The 20,685-nt window shown below is 45.1% G+C and overlaps 1 protein-coding gene across 2 annotated transcripts in view; it reads left to right on the forward strand.

Moving 5' to 3' along the window:
- CCDC149 (coiled-coil domain containing 149) overlaps positions 1 to 20,685 on the forward strand; it is a 103,048-nt gene that overhangs the window by 38,195 nt on the left and 44,168 nt on the right. For both annotated transcript variants that reach the window (XM_081812540.1, XM_081812541.1), the window contains exon 4: positions 13,426 to 13,533. In XM_081812540.1, the coding sequence (XP_081668666.1) occupies positions 13,426 to 13,533 (108 nt within the window). The remainder of the gene's footprint in view (positions 1 to 13,425; positions 13,534 to 20,685) is intronic.

The raw sequence follows: 20,685 nt of genomic DNA on the forward strand, positions 1-20,685 counted from the left end.
CTGAACAGAGCACGTACCCTCCCCAGTGTCTATCACCCAGTCACCCCATCCCTCCCACCCCATCCCCCACTCCAACAACAGTCAGTTTGTTTCCTGCAATTAAGAATTCCTCATATCAATGAGATCATATGATACATGTCTGAGAAAGAGAACTCTTGAAGTTTCTCTTTCTTCTTTGCTTAGAAGAAAGAACTTAGCCTTCTAAGGCTGGTTCCCCTAAGCAGGAGAGGCAAAACCCCAGCCATGAAATGGAAGTGCTCTTCTCCAATATAAAACTGGGCTAGTGTAGGACATGCTCCCATTCCTGGTCTACTGACATTCCCCAGGAGAGTGCCATATGTTGATTGGCTTCTATTAATCACCGAAGATAGAAGGGCTGCTAGGAAGCCAGCAGTGACACCCAGTAAACTAATTGTGTGGCCTTGGGAAGGTTCCTTTGGGTGTCTGAGTCTCAGCGGTCTCATCCATAAAATGGGAATAAATATGGTACCCACCACATAGTAGTGCCGGCAGATTCCTCCCTATGGTGCCTGGCAAAGGGTGAGCACCAGTGAATATTTATCATCCTTTCCTTCTCCTCCTCAGCCCCCTTAAATTTTTTTTTTAAATCAGTTGTATATTCGTGTGTTGAATCTGCCTACCACGGCCCTTGTCAGGACCCTTCTGTTTACATTTGGCAGGTTGAAGTGGCTGGGGCCACAGAGGAGGTTCCTGGCTCATAGAACCTCAGAGGGGTCGGTTGAGCAGTGAGCAGGGAGGCAGAGATGCAGCCAGGGCCTCAGGTATCCCAGCTCCCTCCTCTGCCCTCAGCAGCTATCATTTCTTTTTGTGGACTTGCCTTCTCTGTAGAATGGGAAGTGTGTCGATTGCATGAGGACTACAGACTCCACATCTTTGATCTCTAGAAAAAAGTTGCTCCTCAGTCCCAAGTGAGAGCTCCTCTAGGCCAGGCTCAGGCCAGGGGCCCATCTCAGGGTCGGCCAGGCACAACCAGGCATCCTACAGACACAGGAGGCTTCTACTGTTGTCATGTTAAGGCTGGGTAGGCAGTGTCATAACCATCTGCTCTACGCACCTTCTTCAGACAGTCTTGGAATGACCAATAGTGATGCTGGCAGCCAACGTTTTGGAGTGCCCACTCTTGCCGTGTGCGGGCCCCGTGTTCAGCACTGCACTGTGGATGAGCTCATTTAGTTCTCACATAGCCGTTCGAGGTGGGTACTCCCATTGGTGTCGCCATCTGACAGATGAGGAAATTGAAGCCTGTGGTGGTCAGGGAAATCACCGCAGGGAAATGATGTAATTCACTGGGGTGGGAGCCAGAGTTTGAACCTCTGCCGTCCACTCAGAGCTCATGCTCGGAGCCACCATGACTCAGTACCTATTTACGGAGCATCTCATGGGTGTCTGTGCTTACGGTCTTAGACAGTAGAGACACCGGTGTGAGAAGTCACACCCAAGTCCCCGAGCTTCTGGAACTTGCCTTGTAGGTAGGGCAACCACAGCTGTGTTTCCCCAAGAACGTCTCCGTTTAGTCCTGGCATAATTTGTATTAGTGCTCTTTTTCACTCTTCCAAACCTCTTGGTTTAGATGATGAATAATATAGTCACCTTAATTCTAGTAGAGATGCTATGAACCAACAATAAACAAAATAATTAAAATATATCGGATGTTAATGGTCATTGGTGCTACGGAGAGGAAAAACATAGCCCAACGCAAGGGAGAGAATTCTGGCTTAGTAATGGAAGAGATGTCTTGAGAAATAGTGGGGGAAAATAGTTCCAGGATTTGGAAAAATAAAGACTTTTATCCACTCAAAATATGTTTTTTAAATTTTATTTACCTTTAGTTAGTTTATTTATGGAAGCATGTGACTGGTTTTGGGGGAGCGGTTGTTAAGATGCCTTCTTCACTAGCTCGGTGTGGGGAAGAAAACGCACCAGTAAGTGTTTAGGTACGGGTTGCAGTGAGACTTTGCATTTAGCCAGAAGCAGACAGCTTTGGCACACATGTGACAGGCCTGGAAGGGAGAGGCATAATGATTTTCTTCACTTTTTCGTCTAGCAGGAAGGGGGAGAAGGATGCACTCTGACCCAGAGTCACCCATGTTGCATGTTTATCCCAAAGGCAAGACAGTGGGTAAAATATTTACCCCTCCAGCTGCAAAGCAAGTGCTCCTTATTTAAGCAGAAGGCACTGGCACAAGAACCAGCTGTCAGGTTAACAGATGGGACATGGAGGTCAAAAGACCCCCCTATTAGAAAAGCAGAAGATGTCACATGGAGCCATCACGTTGCCCATCAGCCTTGTTTCTTGATTGGGAAGGAGGAATTTCTATGGTCTCTACTTACTGCCCTCTTCCCCTGTTCGTGTCTCAACTCAGAGGGAGAGATGGCTATGATCACTGTTACGGGCGGGATGTTTGTGTCCCCCCAACATTCATATATTGAAACACTGCTCCCCCAGTGTGATGGTTTTAGAAGGTAGTGCCTCTGAAAGGTGCTTAGGATGAGAAGAGGTCATGAAAGTGGAGCTGTGATGAGTGGGATTAGTGCCCTTCAGAAGTCACAGAGAGCTTGCTTTCTCTGCTCTGCTCCCTGCCCCCTGAGGATGCCCCAAGGAGTCACAATGCAAGAGGGCCCTCGCCAGAGCCTGACTGCGTTGGCACCCTGGTCTCAGATTGTCAGCCCGTAGAACTCTGAAAAATAATCTTCCAGGGTTTATAAGCCCCCCAGACTATGGGATTTTGTCATAGCAGCTTGAGCTGACTACAGATGTATTTGAGGGTTCTTCTCAAATGTAGGTAGAAGCAATACCACGTCCTCAGCCTTGGTCATGCTTTGTGCTTCTCAGAGACCATATATGCATGCACGTATGGACCAATGTGACCTCCCAACTATCTCCAGAAGTCACACTGGACAAGTTAGGTCTTCCACAAAGTTGCAAGGCATCATCTCGGCTCACAGCAGGTGGTAAGAGCCTGGCCTCTGGCATCTGATGGTACCCATGTGAATTTCACCCTTCCACCTGCTGGTGGGTGATCTCAGGCAAGCTGCCTACCCTTTCTTAGATTCACATTCCTCCCCTCCAAAATGAACGTAATAATGAGACGTGTTCATAAAGCTCCTCTGAGGAACTAGTATGATAATGCTCATCATGCACATTGCCTGGTACTTGCTGAGTGCTCAGTGAATGTTGGCTGGTTTCTGTTTTTCCCGTGACTTGCCCAAGGTCACACAGCCAGTTCATAGAGCAGGACTAAAATCCAGATCTGCTGGGGCACCTGGGTGGCTCAGTCGTTAGGCGTCTGCCTTCAGCTCAGGTCATGATCCCAGAGTCCTGGGATCGAGCCCCGCATCGGGCTCCCTGCTCTGAGGGAGGCCTGCTTCTCCCTCTCCCACTCCCCCTGCTTGTGTTCCCTCCCTCGCTGTCTCTCTCTCTGTGTCAAATAATTAAATAAAATCTTTAAAAAAATAAAATAAAATAAAATCCAGATCTGCTAACTTGTAGTTCCGTGTTCTCGTTCAGGTTTTTTGTTCTATATTCGACTCTTAGACTGAGTGGGGAGGAAGCATAGTCAACGTTTAACCTAACCCATTTTGGAAGTCCAGAAACGAAATGCTTTGAAGTGCTTAGACGTGGTGGACAGCCAGAAACAGCTAGGACTGTTTATCTGGTAAAGCCAGTGTTTTTCCCATGGCAACCGAGGGTCTGGTCATAAATATCTTCCTGCCTCTTTTGTCCCCTCCTCAGAGGACAGACCAGAACTTTCATGTTTGTAGTTCTAGAAATATAGTTGTCGAGGCTTTCTTTTAGAACTTAGAATCCCTGGGGTGCCTGGGTGACTCAGTCGTTAAGCGTCTGCCTTCGGCTCAGGCCATGATCCCAGGGTTGTGGGATCGAGCCCCGCATCAGGCTCCCTGCTCGACGGGAAGCCTGCTTCTCCCTCTCCCACTCCCCCTGCTTGTGTTCCCTCTCTTGCTGTGTCTCTCTCTGTCAAATAAATAAATAACATCTTAAAAAAAAAAAAAAAGAACTTAGAATCCCTTTTCAAACAACTCAATTTCCAACGGCAAATCATCCGTTAAGGAAGCTGTGAAGAAATCGTGACAACAGTGATGCACTAATAAGTTCTCATGGGATATTGAAATGAAAACGTCTTCTTGATACTCTAGGCAGACTATACACAGAGCACCTCTTCACGCCGCAGGGAGAGATCACCAGAAGATCTCAAGCAACCCTTTCAATATTTTTCTTTTGTTAAACAAGCTGTTCCTCCAAAGGAGACAAAGGGAATTTAAATTATCTTGGGTGAATGTTCTTAGTAGATGGGACTCTTTGGGGTCACAGCAGCATATTCTCCCCATTCAGACTCCTCCCTGAGTCAACAATCAAATGCATCTTTGTCGTCTCCCATTTTGATTTCAAGCCGACATACCACAGGAGGTATTCCTCCTGGTTTAAGAGGCAGCCTTCACTTCCTTGCCTTGAAGAGTGACAGCTTATTTAGATGCTGACATGTGCCAGAATGCCGAGCCCGGAGAAATCGGAGCATAGAGTGGCCCTCTGTAGGATGGGACGGAGCCTTTTACTTCAGTAGAAAAGTCTTCTTGGTCAATCTTATTTTCCTCCCCCGGTGACTGCAGATCAGAGCAACTTTGTATGTGCGTCCTGGGTTTGATGCTCACAACCTAAAACCTCCTTCAAAGATCTCAAGTGCTTTGAGATGTTTCTTTTCATGACTCTCTGAACAGTACAGCTTTCCTGTTCCACCAGGGAAGTTGGGAAGAAATCCAGGCCCAGCTTGCGGGAGCCCTCCCAAATCTTAGTAACTGTAACTTCATTCTGAGTACTGGAGCATCTTGCTATCAGCTCTGTGGATCCTTGCAGGGAGTTTGGGAGGAAGGTGAGAGCGCCCCCCCAATTTATAGATGAGGATGTTTAGCCTCGAGGAATCTAGAGACCTTGAGAGGAGGCAGATGTAGAATCATAATGGCCAAGATGAAGCAAGTATTCAAGTCAACAGCAACCTCCCAAACCTATGGACGAGTGTTTGCCTATGGGCCCGGAAATGCATTCATTTGCAAGTGTGTGTTTTGAGGTTATGAGGTGGGAGTAGGCTGCTGAGGGCTCCTTGCACAGTCGAAAAATATGTATGGAATGAGCTCTGGTTGGTTGTTTCTGTGTAAATAGGAAAACTGTCACTGTAGCAGAGGTCATCCCTTTGGCAGTTGCTATGAATAGGGGGCCCTTGCTCAGCAAAGCAAGTCTCCGTCTATTACTGTTAACACAGGAGTTGCCATAGACCAAAGCAGCAGAGTCAAAATTGCAATTAAATTTGCTATCAATCACACTGTTCAAGTATACTTGATGTTTCATCAAACATTTTTTTAAACATATTCTTATATAATCTAGTACTTTGCCCTATCGAAGGTATGGCTTCAAGGAGTCCACAGCATCAATTTTTTTTTAAAGATTTTATTTATTTATTAGAGAGAGAGCAATAGAGAGGATGTATGTGAAAGAGAGAAAGAGAGAGTGCACAGGCAGTGGGGAGGGACAGAGGAAGAGGGAGAAGCAGACTCCCTGCTCAGTCCCAGCCCAGGACCCTGGGATCACGACTGAACTAAAGGCAGACGCTTAACCAACTGAGCCACCCAGGTGCCCCAACACAGCATCAAACTTTTAAGCACCTCGTCCAGCAGCATAGTTTCTAAGTCTGATCTCTGTCTCTTTCCCCGTCACCCTCTCTTTTCCTTACTGTTCTTGAGAAAGTATGTAGGTCAAGGTTTTACCTGTCTCTCTGTCTCTTACTTACCTTTTTTCCCCTCCCACTTTTGATTTGCACTCTTATGTCAGCAAATTGAGAAGTTACAGGACTTTCTGGTATACATCATTTTTACATTGTGATGTAGACTAACTTTTCCATGGCTAGGTTACTGCAACGAATGTATCAAATAAATTACAGAGGTTCAGGATGACATGAGGGATTGTCCCTGGAGTGTTGCCCCCGCCCTCTGGTCGCTGGTCTGAATTATTTAAGGACTCAGGTGGAAATATGTAGCTCGCCCGTTTTTCTGCTCTTCCCGGTGTCTGGGCTAGCGCAAGGATGGAAGGTTAATCTTAAACTTTTCATCGCTTTCTTTTATTTTGTGTTGTTGTTGTTGTTGTTGTTGTTTTTCACTCTGTACTCTTAGGTTCAGTCAATGGGGACCTGCCAATTTAACTAACAAAAGACAGAAGGAAAAGCATACAATTTTATGGCTATTTTATGTGTATGGGAGTTCACAGAAGAACTGAAACTCAAAGAAGTGGTTGGCTCGGGCGCTTATATACCATTTTAATAAAAGAAAAGGGGTTTGGGCTTCAAGGGTTGATCACGTATGGGAAAGTGACAAGGAAATGTTCAAGGAAATTAATGGAAGCTAAGGGGTTTTTTAGTAAGTCTTGTTTATGCAAACTTCTTGGGGTGCCCCGAGTGGCTCTCTGGTGATGGGTTGCTTTCTTCTTCCTGGTATGGAAGAGGGCAGGACACCTTCACAAAGGGAAACTTATGCCCTGTTTTTAGGCACAGATGGGGAGGAGGGAAGGGAACTCTCTGTATCTGTTGATTCTCAATTGCCTACTGCTCAAAATATCCTTATGGCAAAGTGGAATATTTTGGAGTGGGCATATCCTGATCCCCTTCATATCCATCTTTACTTTTCCTACTTCAGGGAGAAAAATGGTATGTAGTGGATCGTTTTCTCCCCATCTGAAGGATTCAGGGCTGTTTCTTATAGCTAGTGTCCTGAAACCCCTTCTTTGTGAGCCAATGTTGATTACTTGATCATTGAAAACTAGAGTCCTGGGGCACCTGGGTGGCTCAGTCGGTTAAGCGTCTGTCTTCAGCTCGGGTCATGATCCCAGGGTCCTGGGATTGAGCCCCACGTCGGGCTCCCTGCTCAGTGGGGAGCCTCCTTCCCTCTCACTCCCTCTGTGATCTCGTTCACTCTTGCTCTCTCTCAAATAAATAAAAATTTTTAAAAAATCTTAAAAAACAAATGAAAACACGAGTCCTTAACAGTGATGATTATTGTCATTGCCAAATGTGATATATCATTTATTTTTTTTTAATCTCCCTGCCATCACTTCTTATAAGTTTAAAAAGTGTATTGCATCTAGGATGTGAAATGTTCTGACGTATTTAATGGCTCTTACAGGGGAATCAAAACCCAGTGGTAGAGGTAAGAGCTAGAGCCAAGAAACAGCCCTGAATCCTTCAGATGGGGAGAAAATGATCCACTACATACCATTTTTCTCCCTGAAGTAGGAAAAGTAAAGATGGATATGAAGGGGATCAGGATATGCCCACTCCAAAATATTCCACTTTGCCATAAGGATATTTTGAGCGGCAGGCAATTGAGAATCAAGAGATTACAGAGAGTTCCCTTCCCTTCTCCCCATTTGTGCCTAAAAACAGGGCATAAGTTTCCCTTTGTGAAGGTGTCCCGCCCTCTTCCATACCAGGAGGAAGAAAGCAACCCATCACCAGAGAGCCACTTGGGGCACCCCAATAAGTCTGCGTAAACAAGACTTACTAAAATACCCCTTAGCTTCCATTAATTTCCTTGTCACTTGCCCATACCTGATCAACCCTTGAAGCCCAAACCCCTTTTCTAGGATGCAGTGGGACTGGAAGAAAGTTGGAAGAACGGCTCCCCGGGCCCACGTGACTACCTGCCTTAGTGAGAATGTCTGCCCCCGAAAGGAGGAAAGGTTGGGGTGAGATCCACACTTCTCTCTCACCTTCCAGATCTTTGCCTCCACAGTAACTGTCAGGATTTGTGGCCTTCATCTTTGTGCAGAGAGAATTATTGGGACCGGCATGGCGCCCACACCAAGGGCTGGTCCAGCAGCACACCTCTGTAGACATCACTGGTAATTGGGGGTTCAGTTGTTCCTTGACAGAGGAGTGTCTGCATCCTTCCAGCCCCGGGTGTCCCAGTGATGTTCCCATCCAATCTCGCTCACCTCTCTTCCCCATCACGATGTTAGTGAACTTGCCGCTGGAAAGAGTCACCGCGGTATATGGGTCCTATGATAAACGCCACTGTATTCATTCCCCTGTTAACAGAGCTAAAAGGTCAACCTTTCACGTCGGCCCGGCTAGATCTGAATATTTAAAAGAGGCTTCTTTCTAAACCTTTTTACGGTTTGCTGTTTATGCTACCTCCTGCCCCAGAGATTTAGAGGAAAGATCTCTCAATTTGGTTTTCCTTCCCTGCGAAAGCCTTCCCAGGGTTAGGCGGTCCGCCACTTTTTCTTTGACATTTCCTTTACATAGTGCTGCTCTTGCCAACTGATGGTCACAGAGTCCTTCTCAGTAACACGGAGACAAAACGCTCTGTGTAGCTGATAAATTATAAGCAGGTGCCATGCGTTAGCTTGATGGATTGTTAGAGTGAGCGTGTGTGAGTCATGGTGTTATTTTTGGTCAAAAGAATCGTGTGAACTTTTCTCCTCTATTTTGAGTGTTTCGAAATGGACTACTTTTCTTTTTTTCTTTCTTTCTTTCTTTTTTTTTCCTCTTTAAGGTATATGTCAAGGAATTAGGTGCCCTATCAGAGCAGTCATTTTCCAGTTCCTGAAGTTATTGTTTTGGAGTTGAGGAGGCGGAAGGACTGAAAAGACTGAATAGAAAAGAAATGGGTGTTGACAAGTAACCCAGCCTGGGAAATGTGAAATTACAGCCGCCAGCTTTGAAGCGGGGTGCCTCCCCCACCCGACCCTACCGCGGGGGTCAGTTTCAAAGCCAGGGTAGATTTCCTAGAGCCCAGCGTGGAGGCTCTGTGCTCCTAATTGACCACCATTCTGCGGCTAGTATACAAATGCCTGGCTTTATTTTGGTAGAATTCTTTTCAGCTGGCTGCCGAGTACATAATGGTTGGCAGTCACATCGCTGGCTCCAGAAATCGTTGTTTCCTGAAGCAGCTCTGTCCTCTGCTTCACGTAGCACTGGAACCTTTGATGTGTATACAGGGTACCTGCCCTGCGCTAATAGTCAAGTACCTGGGAGCACGTTGAGCTTGGTGCTTTTCAAAGCGAGGCCCAAGGACCATGCCGGGGGGCGGGCTACTGGCTTCTGGTCCACGATAAACACAGAAATTGAGGAAGTGTTCAGAAACTTCTGTGGCAATTTGAGAGCATGATTTTATGTCTGTTGACTCTACCAAACACTTGGGGTTTTTATCCTGATGTCACTTTAAATTCATTTTTTAAAAGATTTTATTTATTTATTGAGAGAGAGAGAGAGGACACAGAGGAGAGGGAGAATGAGAAGCAGACTCCTTGCTGAGCAGGGAGCCCAACATGGGACTCAATGCCAGGACCCTGGGATCATGACCCGAGCCAAAGGCAGATGCTTAACCAACTGAGCCACCCAGGCACCCAAATTCATTTTTCTAGAAATTGATTTTTATTGTATTTTACAAAAGTTCTACTCCGTGCCGGGTTGGAGGTAGAAAACCAGCCCTTCCCCACTGACAGATCAAGTTGTACTCGTTTAGCTACTGCTTGAGGCTGGTGAGTGAACATCAGGTCTTCCCACTACCTGAGGGGCTCAAGCCACTGTTGATTCAAAGAGGAAAGATTGGGGCTCCTGTGTGGCTCAGTCTGTTAAGCGTCTGCCTTCGGCTCAAATCATGATCCCAAGGTCCTGGGATCGAGCCCTGCGTCGGGCTCCCTGCTCAGCCAGGAGCCTGCTTCTCCCTCTCTCTCTCCCTGCTCGTGCTCGCTCTCTCTCTCTCTCTCAAATAAATAAATAAAATCTTAAAAAAAAAAAAAAAAGGAAAGATTAAGGACATTGCAGGTATTTCGGGGAGGGGTGTCTTCTATTAAGTTTCCACTGGCTGGTACTCTTTTTAAAATTTTAATTTTAATTCCAGTATAGTTTACATGCAGTGTTATATTAGTTTCAGGTGTATAGTAGTGATTCTACAACTCTATACATTACTCCGCGCCGGTCACGGCAAGCATCCTCTTGATCCCCTTCACTGTCACTCTTAGAAGCATTTGTTCCTGAGCGCCCCTTCCGCTGGTTAGGACGAGGCAGGCGCCGTGAAGCAGAATTTGGCTGTGTCTCCTGCAGAGGGGTGCTGAACTGCTGCTTTCCCGCCCCTCCGTGGGGCCAGTCCCTCTGGTCTGTGAGGGAGGGATTATGCTTGCTGAGCTAATGTCTGGGAAATGTTCTGGGGTTCCGTGGCGAGAAAGCAGAGGCAGCCCACTTGGGCTACCATGTGCTAAGGAAGGAGAGCTGCAGATGGAGGGGAGGAACTGGGAAAGCAAAGACAAGAGTTGAATTATCACTGCACTGCGGTCCCTGGTCTTGTGTCCTTGAACTGCGCTCCAGAACAGAAATCGGGAATCGTGTGATGTGACAGGAGAGGGAGCGAGGGAAGCTGGGTGCCTTTTCCCCTATCTGGAACTTGCCCCCCTCCCATCCACAAGGCTCATGCCGGCTCTCTCTGCTTTTTTAAATCTTGGTTTAAATGTGGTCCTTTCCTCGGACACACTCTGTTCCCTTTGCCCACTTCATTTTTCTCATCATCCAACCACTGGATCATTCTACACTTTATGGCAAAATAATGTAACTAATGTAATATCATCTACTCAAATGTGAGTTTACAAGGGCAAGGCATTTTGACAGTATTGCTCCCTGCTGTATCTCCAGAGTCTAAAACAGTGCCTGGCACATGGTAGGTGCTCAATAAATATTTGTTGTATAAGCGAAAGGATAAGTAAAGAACAGTGAAGGGGCAGGATCATGAAAGAGCCAATTGTGTCCAAGGAGGCATTCGGCCATGTCTACCCAACTGTTCACTGAGTGGTTGAGTTGGGGCCACTGGAAGGACACAGTCAAGAGGAGCTAACCAACCCTTTAACCAGCACCTACTGTATACCAAGCACTGTGGTAGGTGTCCTATGTTCATTCATTATTCAGGTTAGGTATCACATCACCACATGAGGTACATGTGGTTAGCTGCATTTACGGATGGGGACACTCAGGAGGTTGAGGAATTCACCCATGGTCACCCAGCCCTGTAAGTGGCAGAACTGGGATCCAGCTTAATTGATCTGATTTCCTTTTTTAAGTGTAAGGTGGGAATTAATTTTCTGCATCCTTCACCAAATTTTATCTGATAAGAACAGAAATCTGGGAAAATCAGAATACAACTATTCTAAAATATGAACCTTGCACATATGAGGTTGAAAATTAGATTGCATTGTTGAGTAATACGGGGCTTCGTTAAATCTAGCCAGTGGGGATGAGTCAGGTTTCCACACAAGACTCTGTGCCCAGCACTGACTTCAGTGTTGGTACATATTGTTAATAATTCCATATTCTTCCCTAGGCTGAGACCATAACCTCCAGACTCAGCATATTGTCTCTCATTTAGAAAATATTTATGGAGCATCTACTAGGTGCTTGGGGCAGATCCATAGAGAGAACAAAGTTCTTCGCCCTTCATGGAACTTCTATTTTTGTAGAGAGAGGGAGGCAGGAAATAAGTAGTAAGCAGTAGGCCATGAAATAAATTACATGGTATCTTAAAATTAGGTGTCATGGGCTACAAAAGAAAAAAAAATTAGGAAGGGGCTTGGAAGATCAGGGTGGAGGTGAGCAGGTTGCAGTGTTAGCTCGAGTGGTCCAGGTGGGCCCTGTTGAGACTGTGGCTTTTGCACAAAGGCCTGAAGAAGGTAAGAGGGGGAGCGAGCCAAGAGGTATTCTGGAGGGAGAGCATTCCCACGAGAGAGTATAGAACAACAGCACTGGGATGGGAGGATGCTTGGTATGCTTGGGGAACAGCAAGGAAGTAAACCTGGGGGGAGCTGAACTGAAGTAGGGAAGAACCTGAGGGTAGAGACAACCTGATACCCCAACAGATGGGACATGGGAGATGAGACAGAGTGCAGAGTCGGGGATGAGCCAAGCCAAGGTTTAACTTTTTTATTCTTTCACCTTCGTTCCTTTTTTAGTACCTGACATCATTGAGTATTCCCAAAAGTATTAGCATTTAAAAAATTCTTTATTTTTTTTTTTAAAGTAGGCTCCACGCACCATGTGTGGCTTGAACTCATGACCCTGAGATCAAGAGTTGAATGTACTGACTGAGCCAGCCAAGGAGTGCTCCCAAAAGTATGAGCATTGAGGTCTTTGGAGATTTGGCCACTGCACTTAGACTAGTCCCCTAATGCCTCTGGACTTGGGTTTCTTCAGCTATGACATGAAAGGAATCTTCAAGATAATCTTAAAAATCCCCTGTACAACTATTTCTGAATGGTTCCCCAAAGGCCATATTCTCATGACTTGCTTGCTTCTCTCCCTCCTTCCTTCATTCATTTATCCATCATGAGTCTTTAAAACATTTGCTGGAACACGAGCCCTTCCTGGAGCAACAGATACGCATGCCGAGGAAGGAGAGAACAGAATCTCTGCCTTTCTGTAGCTTGCAGTCTTCTCGCTGAGGTTAGAGAAGAAGGCAACTAGCAAGGCGAGACCCAGAGCAAGTGGCAGCTAGCAAAATACAAACAGGGCTGTACAACAAGCAGCCGCGTGACTGCATTTCCAGGCTCAGGACACCCGTGAAAGGGGTGGGAGCGTGGTTAAGAAGTGCTCACATGCTCTGGGAAAGGGGGCAGTGATGGCAGGAGGTGCAGCTGGCTTGAGAAGGGGAGGCTGGTGCATGGAGAGTGGTCCACATGGGCCAGAGGGGTTTGGGTCCGAGCAGGAGGCACCCCCTACGGAAGCGATGACGTCGTGAAGCCAGGACCAGCGGGTGAATGGTCCTGATACCGGGGGACCAGAAGAGGGGAATAAGGAGGTGAAAAAACCAGCCCAGGAGACTGTTGGATTACCTCTGGACCCTGATTTCGGAAGTGGTGGCTCATTCCTCATCCCCTCTCTGGCTGCCTCATCTCGTGATTGAAATTCTGGGCATTGAGGTAGCAAAGCAAAGCTCACTAAACCAGTTCTGTTTGAAGGGGAAGAAAACTATCTAAACGAGGAAATGAAGCTTTTTCCTGTATCGTTGGCTCAAATTTTAGAACTGAACTCTACATCCACTTGCAAGATTTTTAGTGTGGAGCCCTTAACATTAGTTTCCTAAAAAGTCGAATACGACTGATTGCTCCGCTACTTGTCTGTGAGCCCTTCTGGAAACAAAGAACATCCCCGTGCTGAGGTTCACAGCCAGCACTGATTCCCCTCCATGCAGTTGTCGTGGTGTGATTTGCACACTTGCTACGCTCGTGTATGCATTGATCTAATGGGCTTTGCGTGGCTCCACTCGGCCTGGATGCCAGCCTCAGAAAGTCTAACAAAGCCCCACACTTACCCGCTCCTGTGTTTCTGATTGTATTCCATAATATGTTGACATTTCCAGGCTAATCTTGCACAACTACTGAGAGATTCTCAGGACCGAAATAAACATCTGGGAGAAGAAATTAAAGAACTTCAGCAAAGGCTTGCAGAAGTCCAGGGCGACAATAAGGTACCATGAATATTTAAAGGGAAAAAGCTCTGCTGTGTAATTGTGCGCTTAGAGGTTTAGGTATAGCACATCAGAAAAATGTAATGCTGCATTTGTTGAAAAATTTGTTATAGATTTTTACATTTGCAATGAAAATTCACAGTTTAACATTTCTTATCTTTATGACATTCCCTTTGTGTGTACGCGCATGCGTATGTGCATGCTTCTGGGTTGTTCTAAAATATTGCCACAACCCATTGTGGGAGTTTCATTATGTTTAGCTTGGTGGTGAATAACTTTGTGGTTGAGGGCAAAATAAAACCCAAAATGCTATACTTTCCCCCTTCTCTACAAATAATGGATTTGTGGCTCAGATGATTTGGAATTATTCACATTCAGTTTTGAATTTTAAGTAGTCATCCCACTAATTATGTTCACATAACCAATTTATTTTATTGCTAAATTTGGCAATTTGTATGGAACAGTGCTCAAAATCCACTGTGTGGTATTAATCAAACTCCCCTGTTGGCAACGTTAATTATAAAATATGAACTCATAAACTCTAAACTAAATGTGTGCTCTTTCTCCCAGCTGAAGCTATGAACAAAAGTACAATTGAGAAAAGGAAGAAAAACTATCAAAGTTTAATTCTGTCCCCCCCACCAAAAAAATTTCTGTTTTGCCACAATAGATTCATTTTCAACTCCTCACCAGAGGCAGCTTTTTTGACAGAAATGGCCATTGGGGTTGACTCAAGAAAACTCCATGGCAGGGAGGAGGTCCTTTCTTGGGAAACATCTTTTAAATGTTACCAAATTTTCTTGACAAATGACGGTGACGTTCACTGTTTCTGGGAGTTGTTGGTTATTGGAAGGTGCCATTTTGAAAGATGCTGGCTCTTTAAAAAATGCACGCAAGAGTCTGGGTTATCCAGAGACGTCTTGCATAACAAAAGATCAGAGAGGATTTTCTGCTACTGCTGGTTGGAGAGGCTCAGTCTGAGGACCAACTGCAAGGTCTTCCTGCGTAGCCTCTTCTGCACTTAATCTGCCTTTACATTTTTTTAAAGCCTCTTGGATTTAACATATATTTGAAAAATTAGGCTTGAGTCTTCCGGGTCATGAAGTAGGCGGTGGGAGAGAATGCCTAAGAAGGGTTCTAATTAACACTGGACAAGCTAATCAGGCCTCTGGTGTGGTTTTATGTACCATTACAAGGATTTTAAGTTCTGTATCCTAGGTGTTTGGTCCATAATTAAAGGCCAGACCTTCTTAGTCACTTCCTCAAGGTTTTCTAGAGAATAAAATGAGATGTGTGTAGTAGTTTCCTTTAAACCCATAAAAAATACTACAGGAATTTTGGAGATATAATAAATCCACAGAATACTAGAACATTTTGAAGAAGATGTGAGTTTTGGATTCATGGTTCTTGATTGACTGATTTTTTTTTTCTTAATTCTTTTTTTTTCCCCTCTTAAATGAGCTACCCCTTCCCCAACTTTCCAAAATGAACTTCTACCTCATCTTTTGGTCACTTTTAATTTTGTCACCTTTTGGACATGGGGTATATTAGGAATCGACGTTCGCAACTGATACTTCAAGGAGAGAAAGGGAGGGCGTGTGTGTATGTGAGTGTGTGTGCATGTGTGAGTGTGTATATGCACGTGTCACACTAAGCACAGGTCTGGGGCTCCTTGTGTGTTGGCACAGTCTGAATTCTTGATTTGTTTGTGCTCTGGGTCTTTATTCCAATAGCTGGACACATTTATCAAACTTTGTTTTCTTGCCCAAGGTTTAGAATTTAGTGACTCATATTCACGGTCTGTGAAGCAATTCGTCCGCCAAAAGGTACGGGGAAGATGTTATACTGTTCAGCAGACCCCGTATCTCAGTATCCAGCCTTGCCTCCTCAAAAAAGACCAACTGCAGTGAGCCCCAGAGAATCCGTTTATTCTCATTTGCATCTATAGTTATAGGGCTGATTTATTTTCAGATCCCTGTGAGTCATAGCCACCCTCCCCCCACCCCCACCCCCGGTCGTCAACATTAGGACCAGATTACTCATTCGATAATGACACCAGGCATCTTGGGAAACTCAGAGGCCACTGTTCCTTGGTGTGTGGTGAAGAATGGGTTAACCCTTCATTTTTTTTTTTTTTTTTTTAATTCATTATGTCACTCGCTGCTCCAACCTTTTTATCACCTTCCAAATCCAGTCCAACCTCCTTGCCATGGTGGGCTAGGCCCCCCAGTATCTGGCCTCTTACTGATTTCTCCAGCCATGTCTCTTGCCTAGTCACCTCATGCTTCAGTGTCACAGCACTAATTTCAGCCCTTTTGCTGAGCTATAGTGCCTTGTGCCTCAGGGCCTTTGCACCTGCTGTTGGCTCTGTCTGGGATACTCTTCCCCTTTACTTCTCTCTCCAACTCCTGCTCATCTGATCTTAGGTCAAATGTAGCCTTCTTCAACTCTTAGGGCAGGTCCTGTGCATGCCCACAGTGCTCTGCTCTTTCCCCTTTGCCTACACTTTATGGCACCCTTGCCCCCAAAGAGTAAGCTCTTTGTAGGCGAAATTCCTGACTGGTGTACTGCTTTATTGCTAGGAATTAGCACTCTTAGTTCCTGGTACATAAACATTACTTAATAAATCTTTATTGAAGGAATGGAATGGAATAAATGAATGAGTGAATGAATAAACCGAATGAATGAAGAGAAGGAAAAGAAGAGCAAAAAGGTTCAAGAAAGAGGAAGAGGAGGGGCGCCTGGGTGGCTCAGTTGGTTGGGTGACTGCCTTCGGCTCAGGTCATGATCCTGGAGTCCCGGGATCGAGTCCCACATCAGGCTCCCTGCTCGGCAGGGAGTCTGCTTCTCCCTCTGACCCTCCTCCCTCTCATGCTCTCTGTCTCTCATTCTCTCTCTCAAATAAATAAAAATAAAATCTTTAAAAAAAAAAAAAACAAAGAGGAAGAGGAGAACAAAAAGGACAAAGAATACAGAAAATAAGCAGACTGAGAAAAGAAGCTGTGGTTGTCACCAGTAACTCCATTCACAGGCTGAGAAGTAGTTTTGAAATTTGGAGAAAGGAGCTAGAAAAGCAAACTTTCATGTAAGAAAAAGCAAAACCAAAGCAAACCCCCCAGTATGAGACCTTGGGAAGCCCTTGTGGAGAGAGCAGAGTATCTGAGGCTGAGCCTTGGTGGACTCAGGGTAAGAGCCCTGCTCATAGGCTGCCTCAAGCCTGTGAAATTCAAGAACACTTAGAAACTGCTGTTGTTGGACTTCTGACTACCCCCGCCCAACCCACCCCATTCCAAACAGGAGGGCCAATGGCATCATTTTATGAGCGCCTGTTAAAGCAGGAGATTTTTATCTCCAAGTTGCCATTTTAACTCATGACCCTTATCCATATTTTGGGAAGCCCAGATTCTAGATGTTAAGTACATTTAAGAAACAAGGTGATAGGAAATTACTTGCCTTGGATATTTTAAGGTAGACTAATTTTTCCATTTGTTCAGCTAGAGCCTTATAACCCTACGTGCCATAAAGCATTTTCAAACAGCCTCTTGAAAGATTTGTTGCCACCCTGGCTTACAAACAGCTTAGCCCTCCCACGGGGTTGGGAGGGTGGGGGGGTTCTGTGATAAGGTGGGGGTCCCATGATCAGACACCACCTGCCATCTCTTTGAATTGTGCCCAAGAATTTCTCGGAGCTCTTGGGTGGACACAAACCCCCGGTCCAAGCTAGAAGAGAGGCATGAGAAGGGAAACGTACCAGGCACCCTCCGTTTCCTTGATAATTATAGTTCTGAAAGGTTAATGAGGAAAGAGGAGGCACGCGGGGAAGGGAGGACTCACATCTCCACAAATCACCCTGGGAAGAGCTTTTCATGGGTGGTAGATTGCCCTGGGCTCTCAGGGTGTCAGTCTGTGAGGAGTAAGGACCAATTAGGTGGAAAGACCCAGATAAGTTGGGGCCTTAAGTCTAAAAAAGAGCCCACCAGGAGAATTGCAGCTTTCCTTCCCGCCCTAGAGGATGGCCTGCTCCTCTTCTGGGCATTAAAACGGTGGATTTAGGGAAAGAGGACCAGGAGAAAGAAGGGGTTCTCTGAGAATTTAAGGATTAGTAAGAGTCAATCAACAAAACTAGCAGAACACATTTAGATCAGATAGCCAGAGATGAGCTGGTAGACCAGCTCTCCAAAAGAGGAAGGCTGGCTGATAGCACTTTGCTGATTTCCATAACAAATCATGAGGTCACTGACGTGAAGACACTGAGCTGGGAGTTGGAAAGATTGGCAGTCCAGGAAAGGCCAGCTTTCAGCCTTGCCAATGTCAAGTGGTATAGAGAAATATAGTCCACGAGGTCCAACTTTGGAAATTGTTAGACCCAGATTTATAGTCTAGCTCTGCCCATGGTTGTTTTATGGCCTTGAGCAAGTCAGTTTTCTCTCCGGACCTCAGCTTCCTTATCTTGAAAATGGAAGCAATCATACCTCACATAGAATTGTTTTCAGGTTTTATCATTTATTCATCCACACATAGTTGGGGTCTTGCCACATACTGCTTAATGTTCTAGGAGCTGTGGATACACCAAGGAATAAGAAAGACAAGGTACCCATTCTCATTAAGCTTATATTCTAGTTGGGGAGACATAAGAAAATAAAATGTATAAGATCATCAAACGGATTAGTGCTGAGAAGAAAAGAAAGCAGGACAAGGAGATTTAACGATCGGGTGTGTGTGTGTAATACTCAGTGTTTGTAAAGGGTGTAGCGTAGTGCCTGGCACCCAGTAACCGTTCCATGAAGGGTAAATATTGCTGGTATCTTAGCACGACCTGGGGCCAGATTGGCTTTAGAATTCTCTTGTGCAAGTATTTTTGCCAGGAAGCTCAGGTCTTCCTTCCTGTTGATCAACTGTTTCCAGTGAACTGGGTATGTACCTCCCAATAGAGACAGAAATTGTGGTGAGAAGCCTGGCCTCTGGAAGATGGATCCCCCAAACTCAGCACTCCTTATAACCACCCCAGACTTTGCCAGCACCAAGCATGCTTGCTTTGGTGCAGAGCTCCTGGAAGCTTCCTTGCATTTTGTGTGCCCCTTGTAGAATAAGTACCTAACAGATTATGCCAGGAACAGGAACTCATGTTCCCATTGAGACAGCCAGAACTGGGTTTTCTTGTCCATTTGCTTTTGTTTCTCTTCATGTGACATATTATGGCACTTTATCCCAGAAGAACAATAATGCAACGCAAGTTATTCAAAAGCAAGGAGGTTCAGGTGGACAGCGGCTCCTACCAGTGTCCCACATCCGCATTTCCTGGGCCCCCACTGGCCAATTTAAATGTAGCTATTTGCGATACTGCATAAACACGGGGTTTTGCCCTTAATAATGAGCTTTATGTTACACCAGCTGATGGTCTTTAAGCACCTCTGTTTTATCGGGCGTTGTCACCATGAAACGATAGAGCTCTTCTGTGAACATACCTCTATTGACATGGGACTTTTGGATGGTTTCAGAGAGCAAACCAATTAAGTCAAGCCACTAGCCAATAAAGACAGACCAATGAGTATGCAGGTGACTAAAGTATTTTTTTTTTTTGAAGAAAAGAGTGCTCAGCTGTGGCTGTTTGTAATGGTCCTGGATGAGGTATCAGAAAGCTCTTTGCAAACTGTTCTCTCTTTATGCTTCAAAGGAAAGGAGAGATGTCCCAGTCTGTAGGAAACCCAAATGAAGAGAGCACTCTAGTGAAAAACTCTTACCTTGGGGTATTATAGAAATTAATTACAAAGAATTAAAATGAGTGATAAGGGCCCTTCGCCTGCTCGAGCCCCAGCATATCTTATTCTAACTGGGATCTTAATTGTGAACCATAGACAATGCTCAGTTAGTTCAGCAAGCAGCCAGAGTAGATCAGTATTCCCTAATGTTTTACTGTCAGATGAATTAGACACATTGGGTCTCAGAGACCATATTGGAGCCTGTCTTGCCTTCTATGAGCACATAGCTTGGGTGGCCCATGAGACCACTGGTTTTGGACATCCATCCCATAGACCAGGCATTGTAGTTACTTTTCATTTTTTACTTTTCTTAAGTAATATTTACTCTTTTTTAATTTAAAATGAATTTAATTAACATCTAGTGTATTATTAGTTTCAGAGGTAGAGTTTAGTGATTCATAGAGAACAGGTTCTGGGAGATAGCTGCCCAAGACTCCTTTTACAGCACACCATATCCAAATCACACTCAAGTACAAAGACATTGAAGCACCTTACAAATGCTTGGTGGGGCCCTATAAAGTCTGTGGCTCTGAGGTTAATGTGTACTGAACTGACTGAAGGTAATTCAGGGGCTTCCTGTGCGATCTTGGGCCAGTTGCTTGACTTCTCTGGGTCACAGTTGTTCTCATCTTTGGTACAATGGAGATAACAGTTGTATTTGCCTTATAGCGCATAGTTCAGTGCAAATCGTTTCAACAGAGCTTTATTGAGGACCCAACTATATGCTCTACGGATGGGGCAGTAAACACTGAATCCCTGCTTTCATGGGGCTTCCATTCTAGTAGGCATAGATGAACAGTAATCAACTAAACAAATAAATATATTCTATTTCACAGATTCTGAGATGCAGGTTTTCACATTTGAACATCTCTGATATATAATCAGTGGTATCGTGTTGTTAACGATGGACAATTTTTATTCTCTTTAGAGGTATATAATGGTGGGTCTTAAAGTTGAGGGGAGTTTTTTTGTTTAAGATTTTTTAAAATTTATTTTAGAGAGAGAAAGCATGAGCAGGGGAAGGGGCAGAGAGAGAGAATCCCAAGCAGACTCCACAGCACAGAGCCCGACGTGGGGCTCGATCCCATGACCCCGAGATCATGACCTGAGCCGAAATCAAGAGTCAGACGCTCAACTGACTGAGTCACCCAAGCGCCCTTGGAGTTTTATTTTTTTATTTTTATTTTTTTATTCTTATGTTAATCCCCATACATTACATCATTAGTTTTAGATGTAGTGTTCCATGATTCACTGTTTGTGCATAACACCCAGTGCTCCATGCAGAATGTGCCCTCCTCAATACCCATCACCAGGCCAACCCATCCTCCCACCCCCCTCCCCTCTAGAACCCTCAGTTTGTTTTTCAGAGTCCATCATCTCTCATGGTTCGTCT

This window comes from Leptonychotes weddellii, chromosome 2, assembly GCF_054177405.1.
Source record: "Leptonychotes weddellii isolate Sample4059 chromosome 2, ASM5417740v2, whole genome shotgun sequence".
NCBI classification, from domain to species: domain Eukaryota; kingdom Metazoa; phylum Chordata; class Mammalia; order Carnivora; family Phocidae; genus Leptonychotes; species Leptonychotes weddellii.